We start from the raw sequence: 13,012 nt of genomic DNA, 5'->3' as shown, positions 1-13,012 counted from the left end.
TCTGTGGGTTTGGTGCATACAGAAGTGGAGATGGTTTGACTTGTGGAGAGTTTATTGAAGGGGAACTGTGATCTTGCAGCTCTGGGCCAGAGATCCCAGCAGGGCCATTTTTGCTCTGACCCTCTGAAGAGGTGCAAAAAGCCACCAGGGAACAAAAGCCACACAAACAACCAGCCTACCTTGAGCCCATCCCCCTAACAAAGGGTGGGGCAACTCCAGCCAGGCAAAGACACTTGAGAAGCAGAACAGCAGGTGCCTCCCCCAGAAGACAGACTGGAAGAACAGCTGGATTACAAGCTTATAGATCCCACAGGACTGTAAAACTCCAGAGACGGGGGAAAATAATATATTGAGCTCCTCATTTATCCTTCAGTCTAAAATTTTACATTTCTTTTTTTTTTTTAACCTTTTCCCTGTTTCAACTAGATTCTTATTTTACCAACTTATGTTTTTAAGTTGCTTTTTAACTTTTTTTCTGAGATCTACATTTTATAGATTTGTGCCTCATTCTAGTCCTTTTTTGACTCTCCTAATATGTGTGTGTGTGTGTGTGTGTGTGTGTGTGTGTGTGTATACACACATATATATAAGCTTTGCTTTCTTTGCAATTTTGGGATATAGTGTCTTCTAACACAGAGACCAAAATTCAATCAGGAACAAGATCACCCAGCTTTGTCCACCCTGTGAGATTATAGTCTCTCCCACCTCTTTTTATTATTGTTTTGGTTCATCTTGTTTTGTTTGCTTTTCTGTGGTGGCTTCCGACCTCTTCAGATTCTTTCTAGGGTGCATTTTTCTTGGGTTGTGGTTGATATTTTGGACTGTGTTCATTCACTCACCCATCCTTCCTTGGGCAGAATGACTAAAAGGAAGAACTCACAACAAAGGAAAGAACCAGAGGCAATGTTCTGTGCCACAAAGCTAATTGATATGGATATAAGCAATATGTCAGAGATAGAATTCAGGATAGCAATTATAAAGTTAATAGCTAGGCTTGAAAAAAAGCATAAATGACAATACAGAATCTCTAAGGGCAGAAATGAGATCTAATCAGGCCGAACTTAAAAATGCTATGTATGAGACGAAGTCTAAATTGGATGCTCCAACACCTAGGGTCAGTGAAGCAGAAGAGAGAATAAGTGATCTAGAGGACAGATTGATGGAAAGGGAAGGAAATTGAGGAAAAGAGAGAAAAACAACTAATAGCCCATGAAGAAAGCCTTTGAGAATTTAATGATGCATTGAAAAGAACCAATGTCTGAATCATCGGGATCCAAAAGGGGGTGGAAAGAAAAAGAGGGTTAAAAGGTATATTTGAGCAAATCATGGCTGAGAACTTCCCTAATCTGGGGAAGGAAACAAACATTCATGTCCAAGGGGCTGAGAGGACCCCTCCCAAAATCAATAAAAACAGATCAACACCCGACATAGAGTAGTGAAGCTTGAAAATCTTAGAGCCAAAGAAGCTATGCTGAGAGCAGCTAGGGAGAGGAAATTCCTTACATACGGAGGGAGAAACATCAGAATAATATCAGTCTGATCCGCAGAAACCTGGCAGGATAGAAGGGTCTGGCAAGATATAGTCAGGGTACTAAATGAGAAGAACATGCACCCAAGAATACTTTATCCAGCAAGGCTGTGATTTGGAATGGAAGGAGAGGTAAAGAGTTTCCAGGGTGGACAGAAACTGAAAGAATATGTAATTACCAAGTCAGCCCTGTAAGAAATATTAAGGGGGATACTGTAAGAGAAGAGAGACCCCCAAGAGTAACATAGATCAGAAAGTAACAGAGACAATCTACAGAAATAGGGACTTTACAGGCAATACAATGGCACTAAATTCATGTCTTTCAGTAGTTACTCTGAATGTAAATGGACTGAATGCTCCAGTCAAAAGACACAGGGTATCAGATTGGATTTAAAAAAGCAGGACCCATCCATATGCTGTTTACAAGAGACTCATTTTGAACCTAAAGACACTTCCAGTTTGAAAGTGAGGGGATGGAGAAAGATTTACCCTACCAGTGAACCTCAAAAGAAAGCTGGGGTCGCAATCATCATATCAGACAAATTAGGTTTTAAACCAAAGACTGAAAAAAAAAAAAAAAACCCAAAGACTGTACTAAGAGATGTAGAGGGACACTATACCATAGTCAAAGGGTCTATCCAACAAGAATATCTAACAATTGTAAATATCTATGCCCCCAACATTGGAGCAGCTGATTATATAAACCAATTAATATCCAAAGTAAAGAAACATATTGATAATTATACATTAACAGTAGGGGACTTCCACACCCCACTCACAGCAATGGACAGATCATCTAAGCAGAAGATCAACAAAGAAACGAGGGCTTTGAATGACACACTGGCCCAGATGGACTTCACAGATATATACAGAACACTCCATCCTAAAACAACAGGGTACTCATTCTTTTCAAGGGCACATGGAACTTGCTCCAGAATAAATCACATGTTGTGTCACAGATCAGGTGTCAACCAAAAGATTGAGATCATTCCCTACATATTTTCAGACCACAATGCTTTGAAACTGGCACTCAATCACAAGAAGATATTTGGAAGGAACTCAAACACTTGGAGGTTAAAGAACAGCCTGCTAAAAAATGAATGGGTCAATCAGGAAATTAAAGAAGAACTTAAACAATTCGTGCAGACTAATGAAAATGAAAACATATCCGTTCAAAACTTATGGGGTACTGCAAAGGTGTTCTTTTTTTTTTTTTTAAGATTTTTATTTATTTATTTGACAGAGAGAGACAGCCAGTGAGAGAGGGAACACAAGCAGGGGAAGTGGGAGAGGAAGAAGCAGGCTCCTAATGGAGAAGCCTGGTGTGGGGCTCGATCCCAGAACGCTGGGATCACACCCTGAGCCGAAGGCAGACGCTTAACGACTGCACCACCGAGGCGCCCCAGCAAAGGCGTTCCTATAAGAGAAGTACACAGCAGTCCAAGCTGCTCTCAAAAAATTGGAAAAATCCCAAATACAGAAGCTAACCTTATACCTGAAGAACCTAGAGAAAGAACAGCAACTAAACCAAGCAGGAGAAGAGAAATAATAAAGATTAGAGCAAAAATCAATGAAATAAAACCAAAAGAACAGTAGAACAGATCGATGAAACTAGAAGTGGGTTCTTTGAAAGAATTAATAAGATTGACAAACCTCTGGCCAGGCTTATCCAAAAGAAAAGAGAAAGGACCAAATTAATAAAATCATGAATGAAAGGGGAGAGGTCACAACTAATAGCAAGAAAATACAGTAATTGTTAGAACATATTATGAGCACCTATATGCCAACAAATTTGGCGATCTGGAAGAAATGGATGCATTCCTGGAAACTTATAAACTACCAAGACAAACAGGAAGAGGTAGAACACCTGAACAGACCAATAACCAGCAAGGAAATTGAAGCAGTAATAAAAAACCTCCCAAAAAACAAGAGTCCAGTACCACATGGCTTCCCAGGGGAATGGTTCCAAACATTTAAAAAAGAAATAATAGCTATTCTACTGAAGCTGTTTCCAAAAACAGAAATGGAAGGAAAACTTCCAAATACATTCTGTGAGGCCAGCATTACCTAGATCCCAAAACCAGACAAAGACCCCATCAAAAAGGAGAGTTACATACCAATATCCCTGATGAACATGGACGCCAAAGTTCTCACCAAGATCCTAGCCAATAGGATCCAACAGTACATTAAAAGGATCATTCACCACAACCAGGTGGGATTTATCCTGGAATGCAAGGGTGGTTCAACATTTGCAAATCAAACAATGCGATAGAGCACATTAATAAAAGAAAAGACAAGAACCATATGATACTCTCAATTGATGCAGAGAAAACATTCAACAAGATACAGCATCCTTTCTTGATTAAAACTCTTCAAAGTATAGGGATAGAGGGAACATACCTCAATATCATAAAAGCCATCTATGAAAAGCCCACCACAAATATCATTCTCAATGGGGAAAAACTAAGAGCTTTTCCCTTAAGGTCAGGAATACAACAGGGATGCCTACTCTCATCATTGCTGTTCAGCATAGTACTAGAAGTCCTAGCCTTAGCAATCAGACAACAAAAAGAAATAAAAGGCATTCAAATTGACAAAGATGTCAAACTCTCTCTTTGCAGATGACATGATACTTTATGTGGAAAACTCAAGACTCCACCCCAAAATTGCTAGAACTCATACAACAATTCAGCAATGTGGCAGGATACAAAATCAATGCACAGAAATCAATTGCATTTCTATACACTAACCCTGTGTCTGAAGAAAGAGAAATTAAGGAATTGATCCAATTTACAGTTGCACCAAAAACCATAAGATACCTAACAATAAACCTAACAAAAGGTAAAAGATTTGTACTCTAGAAACTACAGAACACTTTGAAATAAATTGAGGAAGACACAAAGAGATGGAAAAACATTCCATGCTCATGGATTAGAAGAAAAAACATTGTTAAAATGTCTGTGCTACCCAGAGCAATCTACACATTCAATGCAATCCATCAGTCTTTTTTCAAAGAGCTGGATCAAACAATCCTAAAATTTATATGGAACCAGAAAGGACACCGATCGTCAGGGGAATGTTGAAAAAGAAAACCAAAACCAGGGGCGTTACAGTGCCTCAAGCTATATAACAAAGCTATGATCATCAAGACAGCATGGTATTGGCACAAAAACAGACACATAGATCAATGGAACAGAATAGAGAGCCTAGATATGGACTCTCAACTCTATAGTCAACTAATCTTCAACAAAGCAGGAAAGAATATCCAATGGAAAAAAGACAGTCTCTTCAATAAATGGTGCTGGGAATATTGGATAGCCACATGCAGAAGAGTGAAACTGGACCATTCTCTTATACCATACACAAAGATGAACTCTAAATGGATGAGGGGCGCCTGGGTGGCGCAGTTGTTAAGCGTCTGCCTTCTACTCAGGGCGTGATCCCGGCATTCTGGGATCGAGCCCCACATCAGGCTCTTCCACTGGGAGCCTGCTTCTTCCTCTCCCACTCCCCCTGCTTGTCTTCCCTCTCTCGCTGGCTGTCTCTCTCTGTCGAATAAATAAATAAAATCTTTAAAAAAAATTCTAAATGATGAAAGACCTAAATGAGAGACAGAAATCCATCAAAATCCTAGAGGAGAACACAGGCAGTAACCCCTTCAACCTTGGCCACACTACTTACTCCAAGACGTGTCTCTAAAGGCAAGGGAGACAAAAGCAAAAATGAACTATTGGGACTTCATCGAGATAAAAAGCTTTTTCATGGCAAAGGAAACAACCAACAAAACTAAAAGCAACCTACGTATGGAATGGGAGAAGATATTTGCAAATGCCATAACAGATAGAGGGCTGATATCCAAGATCTATAAAGCACTTCTCAAACTCAACACCCAAAAAAACAAACAGTCCAGTCAAGAAATGTGCAGAAGACATGAAGAGACACTTCTCCAAAGAAGACATACAAAGACGCATGAAAAAATGCTCTGCATCACTTGCCATCAGGGAAATGCAAATCAAAAACCACAATGAGATGCCACCTTACACCAGTTAGAATGGCCAAAATTAACAAGACAGGGAACAACAAATGTTGGCAAGGATGTGGAGAAAGGGGAATCCTCTTACACTGTTGGTGGGAATGCAAGCTGGTACAGCTACTCTGGAAAACAGTATGGAGATTCCTCAAGAAGTTAAAAATAGATCTACCCTATGACCCAGCAATTTCACTACTGGGTATTTACCCCAAAGATACAGATGTAGTGAAAAGAAGGGGCACATGCACCCCAATGTTCATAGAAGCAATGTCCACAATAGCCAAACTGTGGAAGGAGCCGAGATGCCCTTCAACAGATGAATGGATAAAGAATATGTAGTTCATATATACAATGGAATATTACTCAGCCATCAGAAAGGATGAGTACCTATCACTTGCATCGACATGGATGGAATGGGAGAGTATTATGCTAAGCGAAATAAGTCAAGCAGAGAAAGACAATTATCACATGGTCTCACTAATATGTGGAACATAAGTAATAGTGCAGAGGACCATACAGGAAAGAAGGGAAAACTGAATGCAATGAAATTAGAGAGGGAGATGAACCATGAGGGACTCTGGACTCTGGGAAACAAATTGAGGGTTGCAGAAGGGAGGGGTGGGAGGATGGGGTAACTAGGTGATGGGCATTAAGGAGGGCACGTGATCTGATGAGAAGTGGGTGTTATACGCAACTAATGAATCATTGAACACTATATCAAAAACTAATGATGTACTATATATTGACAATTGAACTTAATTTAAAAAAGACTTTTAAGGGTGAAAATTACAGATACAAGTAATTTATTTAGATTTTGTTTTTACAAGTATATAATGAATCGATTCTTTTTTTTCTAAGTGCACACATATAATCTTAGACGATGCTGATATTCTGAGCCAGTATCAACTGAAGTCTATCCAAAAGAACCATATCCATATTATAAACCCAGATTTTATATGGGACTCTATCAAAGAAAGGAGGCTCTTGGACATAATGAATTATGATCCTAATAAAGCACTGGACATCACACCACCTCCTTGTCAAAAGGCAAGCAGTTCTGGTAAGTATTTTATATCAAGCACGTAATATATTACAGGTGCTATAGTAAACAGTTTGGTTTATCAAAGGCAGTATAGTCAAAGGATTGTCTAGACATATTAAAAAATTATTAAACTTCTTATCTCAGAAAATGGCAGGGCAGCCAAATAGTGAAGGACAAAAGTACTTTAGCAATAGGAATAGGTTTCTTAATATCCAATCTAGTGTGATCAGGTTCAAAAAGACTACAAAAACACTGATAATCTCAGAAAACTTGATGTGTAACTTTCCCTGGGACGGAGAAGAAACTTTGTGTTAAAAAATTATCACCACGACTTAATGACTAGAAATTTTATGACTATCGTTTTGCTAAAGAAGTTCTTTCCAAAAGATGATCTCTCGAGAAGAAACATATCTCCTTTATAAACCCAGATTTTATTTCGGAATCTGGCCAAGAAGCAAGCCTTTTGACATAGGGAAATGCCTTCCTCATGAGACATATCAAAAGTGAAGTAGTTCCGATAAATAATAATTTACAGTAAGCACATGATATATGTTATATATCATATTGTATATTATAAATTGTATTATTTATAGGAGTTTTAGAAATCAATGTTTCCATGTGGTGCAGCCTTTTTAGACAAATGGTTGTCCAAAAATGCTGTCATCAGACTTTCTTGCTCTCAGAAAGTTGTACCTAAAACAAACTAGGCAGGATAGTAAACTCCTTTTACATTGAAAATGTTTTTCAACATCTAGAGCTATACAATCAGATTCAGAATTACTACAAATACATTGATGCCCTTTGAAATTTTGATAGCATAATTAAAACTGGGAAGAAATCCTTGTATAAAAGGAGTTATTCCTATATATCATAATGCTATAGACAGTGTTATGATTCTCTTATAAGAAAAATATGAAGCAAAAATTGCTTGGCTTCACGTAGGAATCCTCAAATTTCCCTCCTCTGAGCTAGAACATCCTCAATTCTTTCATTTGTGACATGATGGCACTGGGGAACTCATTCTGACCCTGCAGCATACTAGAAATGCATTTTGTAACTATGGTTACCATAATCTTCAGAAGAGAAAAATACCATTTGAAATTGTATATCCATCAATGAGTTTCAAATAATACAGATAACATTAGAATTCTCCTCACATACCTATTAAAGTAGAATTATAATATATTCTCATTATCTTTTACTTTTAATCTACCTGCTTCTTGTCCCACTTGTGCTATCCTTAGATCACCAATTGCTATAGCTAATTTAAGGACATCTTAAAAAAAAAAAAAGAATAGCATGATAAGTATGAACTATATTCAAGAATCTTAAAAATTTCAGGATTTATTGTTAATAATTTTAATAAATCTTTGAGTACTAAACAAGTGTTTTGTTTTTGTTCTAGAAGTGAGAACAGATGATCCATCCCTGAACAACTCCATGGAGAAGGAAAACATTATGAAATTCACAGAGTAATCTTTTATTTTTAAAAAGATTTTATGTGTTTATTTGTCAGAGAGAGAGAGAGAGAGCACAAGCAGGGGGAGTGGCAGGCAGAGGGAGAAGCAGACTCCCTGCTGAGCAAGGAGCCTGATGCGGAACTCGATCCCAGGACCCTGGGATCATGACCTGAGCTGAAGGCAGACGCTTAATGGACTGAGCCACTCAGGTGTCCCCAGCCAGAGTAATCTACTTCTGATCGTTAAGACTCAGTTTGCAAAATGTTTTGTAAACCTCAAGCACAGGTGTTTTTTTTTTTTTTTAAGATTTTATTTATTTATTTGAAAGAGAGACAGAGCATGAGTGGGGTGAGGGGCAGAGGGAGAGGGAGAGGGACAAGAAGACTCCCCAGTAAGCGGGGAGCCCGATGCAGGGCTTGATCCTACAACTCTTGAAATCACCATCTGAACTGCAGTCAGATGCTCCAACAGTTTTAAAATGCTATACTAATACATCATGTTTTTTATAGTATTTTCATTTATCTTGCTTCTCCAATTCTAGGCTTTTATTTATTTAAGACTTTTTTTTTTTTAAGATTTTATTTATTTATTTGACAGAGAGACAGCCAGTGAGAGAGGGAACGCAAGCAGGGGAGTGGGAGAGGAAGAAGCAGGCTCCCAGCGGAGGAGCCTGATGTGGGGCTCGATCCTAGGACTCTGGGATCCCTGAGCTGAAGGCAGACACTTAACTGAGCCACCCAGGCACCCCTATTTAAGACTTTTTACTTCAACTGGTATAGTGATAATTATTTCCATCTTAGTATTATATAAGAGTGGATGTAATTATTAGATTGATTGTAAAAAAAGAAAGGGCACTGGAGATGAGATCTGTGCAGTCTGCTTACCCTGCTGAGAAGACTTTAGAGTTGAGACTGTTCCTTACTCCCTACCTAATATGTCAAAAAATGGAAATAGTGACAACCTTCTACAAATGAAGTATGGGAGGCTACAGTTCTATATGGCTTCATAAAGTATACCCAAAACTGTAGTGTCAATCATCACATTGAGCCTTATTTTATTTGTTAATAGTAGTGTTAAAAGACAGAACAAATATCAAAAATAAGATTATGAGAAATCTGACACCTTTATTTTTAAAAATTTAAAAAAAAAATTTTTTTTTTTAAGATTTTATTTATTTATTTGACAGAGCGAGAGAGCACAAGTAGGGGGAATAGCAGAGAGAGAGGGAGAAACAGGCTTCCCACCCGACACAGGGCTCGATCCCAGGACCCTGGGATCATGACCTGAGCCGAAGGCAGATGCTTAACCATCTGAGCCACCCAGGCGACCCTAGACACCTTTATTTTAAAGGGGGAGGTGGCTGACTGTAGTACAAAGAGTCTCTGGTGTGAGCCTGAGTGAGAACGGGTTCTAAGGGTCAGAACCCAAGAGAGCACAAGTCACCTGCCTTTGCTACGATTGGTGCTTTTTCCAGTGCGCTGGCCTGCTTCTCTCATGCGTCCGCTTCTGCTTCATGCCACCCCACCTTCCAATGCAGACCCTCAGTATTTGGCATCAGAGTTCTAGAGTTATGCAAAGGAGGAATCCATCTCATTACACAAGACTTTTTAACCATTTTCACAGTATCTAAGGAGGCATTAGGGACTTAAAATGTATTTTGTATGTAATTAGGAGACATAAAAAAAATTTTATGAAAATTCTGTTTAGTCTAAAAGTCCATTTTAATGTTAAAATTTTATTCTACAAATTTCAGGTTTTATAAAGAGAATGTTGAAATTCCTCATTTGCCACAAAACTTTGAAGTTGCAAAATATAACACCTTGGAAAAAGTAAGAGTCTGATTTGTACTTAAAAAAAGAACAAGCCGAGTGTCTTCTGATTACTTTTCCTTGATAATTTTCTTCTTGTTTTGGAAAATTGTGCATATCCTGAATAGATATTTCTTAATATATAAGTTGATTTTTAATAATCAAGTAAATTTTATATTTAAAATTTAATATTTAACTTTTTAGTGTTTTTATTATAAAAGTATTACATGCTCATAATAAAAATATAAACAGTACAAAATATTAACATGACTTTAAAGGTAAAGACCTCCTCCCTGTTCATTAATGGTTTCTTGTATTTCTAAGAGTAGATTTGACACCAAGTATATACATCATGTTAAATTTCCATTACTATTCATTAAAAAGAAAAAGAGGAAATTACTTCTCCAGTATCATATAAGTAAAGTCCCTAGCATTCAAAATGATGCTCCATTTATATATTTTAAATATTTTGGTAAAATGTAACTTGAAAATAACATTTCCTCTGTGATAAAGAAAATATAAAAAGTGGTACAGTTTAAGCATATACAGATATATCTACAGTAAAAGTACCAGCAAAAAATATACCAAAATATTAATAGTAATTATACATCTATAGTATGATTTTGGGTAATTTTTATTTTTTCTTTATACTTCCTGTATTTTCCAAATTATATCTCCAAATGAACCGGTATTAGTTTTATAATCAGCATTTTTAAATGGTGTGTGTGGTTTGTTATTGAATGAATGCAGCTTCTGAAGGAACACCTATTTTCCAGATTGGGGCAGAGGGAGGTAAGGAGGTGGCAGTGGTAGAACTACAGAGCTACTGGGACCCTGAGGACCCCGCCTTTCTCATATCCGCACACTTCCTCTTGGCCAATGGCCTCAAGGTAATGATCTTTTTTTTTTTTTAAGATTTATTTATTGATTTGAGATAGAGAAAGTGGGGGGCAGGGGGAGAGGGAGAGAGAGTCTTAAGCAGACACCACACTGAGCGCAGAGCTCAATGCAGAGCTGGATCTCACAGCTCTGAGATCATGACCTGAGCCAAAACCAAGAGTCAGACCATTAACTGACTGTGCACCCAGGCACCGCAAGGTAACGGTCTTTATATACTGATTCCTATGTGTTTATCCACCACTCTGCTCATGCCTAGTTTCCTTAACATTGTTCGATGAACTGACCCATCTGTTAACCTTTTTACCTGACAAATAATTTTGAAAGGTAAAAAAATGTTCTCCATTGGAATATGGCCGGTGGGGGGAGGAGGGTGAGGGCAATGCTCTGACTAGAACAGCACAGGGTTCTTTCTTGTCAGAGGGAAATATTCATTGGGTACAGGGCACGTAGGCCTCCTGCTCCTGTGCTGAATCACTTACGGGGACTTTACTAATGTAAGCTCCTCTCAAAGCAATCCATTTACACATGTAGTTAAGTACCTACTATGTACCAACCAATCTACTGGAGGCCAAAGATAAAAATTACTTCAAACCCTGCCCTCAGAGATCACCACCAGGGATGAAACTACACATTCGTGATTGTAATCCACTGGGACAGAATTGACACTAAAATGGGGTAGGAAGTATTAAAGGCTCAGAAATGGCAAGGAAGGCTTTGCAGAGGCTGAGACCTTTACGTTAGGTCATGGTTAAGTCAAGGGCATGGTTCTAACCTGAAACTGTTATGAAACAAAAATAAATTCAGAATTAATACCTAAAATTCAAAGCAAATGCTGCCACACTGTCAGGGTGTCTTCTGTCTAAACAGATTTACAGGCAGGAAACAGCACCCTCAGGGCACACGGGTGCTCCTCAATGGGAGTGGTCCTCACAGTATTGCACTCAGGGTCTGGATGCTTCTGCCTTTGCCCTCACTGGAGGTGTCACCTCTGGTGCAGGAGGGAGACTCACCTCAGGTGGGTGCAGGATCCACCTGACTTAGAAGCCCACCCACAGTAGCTCATACCTGTTGTAACATGGGCCTAGGTTCAGGATGTCTTTAAGGGAAGTGCCCATTACTTATGTCACCGCTCTCGGGGAAGCCCAGGTTTCCCGCCCACCACTGAACTCCCAGTCCTGATGTAATTTATGAATGAGAAGTCACTCTTATCCAAGCAATTTTGCTTTATCAGGTTTCCATGGGAACAGATACAAAAAGTCCCTCCAAGTCAAATGTGTCTAAGTAGGAGAAAGGGTTTTGTTAACCTTTTACCGAAAAATGTATGCTATATTTTGTGGAGGGTTTAGTTGTGTGGATAAAAAGTAAGGAAACATCAAGTTGAAAACCATGATAGAGCATGTTATAATTTTCTTTACTGAAAACGAAGACTATAAGGCTGAATAGGCCACCATGTCCCCTCCGCTTAGTATCCCGAGAGCTCTTCCGGGGTGCCTTCCTCCCTTAGCGAGGCTGACTCTGAGAACACAAGTAGAGGGCTCCTCACGTTTGATAGAAATTAACCTCGCATAACCAACACTGAAAGAGCTGTCCTGTGGAAGAGGCTTTTCTAGCTTGCCTTTCTCTTATACAGAAACATTGTGTGGACATCTTCCAAAGTTATGTTTAACTCTACCTTCTTAAATGGAGTAACTTGGACGTGATATGCTTCTCTCCTCCACGTTTCAGAGGCGCCCTGTAGCTGCCAACTCAGAAGGGCGTTTTATGGTGTCATGGGTAGTCTGACTCACCCCGCCCCTGGGGCTGCACACTCCAGAGCCAGGGGCTTAGCCGACACCCACAGGCCCCAGCGGGGGCTAAACATTCCACATTCTCTCAGTTGGGACAAGTGCTCACTACAGGGGCAAGGATTTCCAGGAGAAGCAGACAAATGCCACATGTGTGGGCACGTTGGAAGGAAGGAGGCAGTTTGTGCCTATCTGGAAGACACCTTGCTCCATGCCTTTACATTACTTGCATGACTAAGAGCTTTCCTGCCTTTCTCCTTGCTGGTAGCTATCATTTCATTTTGACTGTGTGCTTGGTCCCTAACAGTAGCTCATTTCTGAGGTATTTTTCTTTTCTTCCCCTCCCCTGATTTATTTTTCTCATTTCCAAAAAGCTTGAACACCAGACTTCAAAGCTAATTAGACTAGTATGTAAGAGTATGTAGTCTCTGAACGGATGTTTGAGTGACACTGCCATGAA

At 39.1% G+C, this 13,012-nt stretch overlaps 1 protein-coding gene across 2 annotated transcripts in view; it reads left to right on the top strand.

Annotated features, from left to right (window-relative positions):
* Positions 1 to 13,012, top strand: part of PARP4 (poly(ADP-ribose) polymerase family member 4) — a 131,766-nt gene that overhangs the window by 15,019 nt on the left and 103,735 nt on the right. For both annotated transcript variants that reach the window (XM_045797150.2, XM_087865246.1), the window contains exons 3-6: positions 6,417 to 6,618; positions 8,006 to 8,072; positions 9,814 to 9,889; positions 10,645 to 10,758. In XM_045797150.2, coding sequence (XP_045653106.2) covers positions 6,417 to 6,618; positions 8,006 to 8,072; positions 9,814 to 9,889; positions 10,645 to 10,758 — 459 coding nt within the window. The remainder of the gene's footprint in view (positions 1 to 6,416; positions 6,619 to 8,005; positions 8,073 to 9,813; positions 9,890 to 10,644; positions 10,759 to 13,012) is intronic.

This window comes from Ursus americanus, chromosome 10, assembly GCF_024610735.1.
Source record: "Ursus americanus isolate L20-20 chromosome 10, mUrsAme1.1.p, whole genome shotgun sequence".
Lineage (NCBI taxonomy): Eukaryota > Metazoa > Chordata > Mammalia > Carnivora > Ursidae > Ursus > Ursus americanus.
This window is presented reverse-complemented; position numbering and strand designations above follow the sequence as displayed.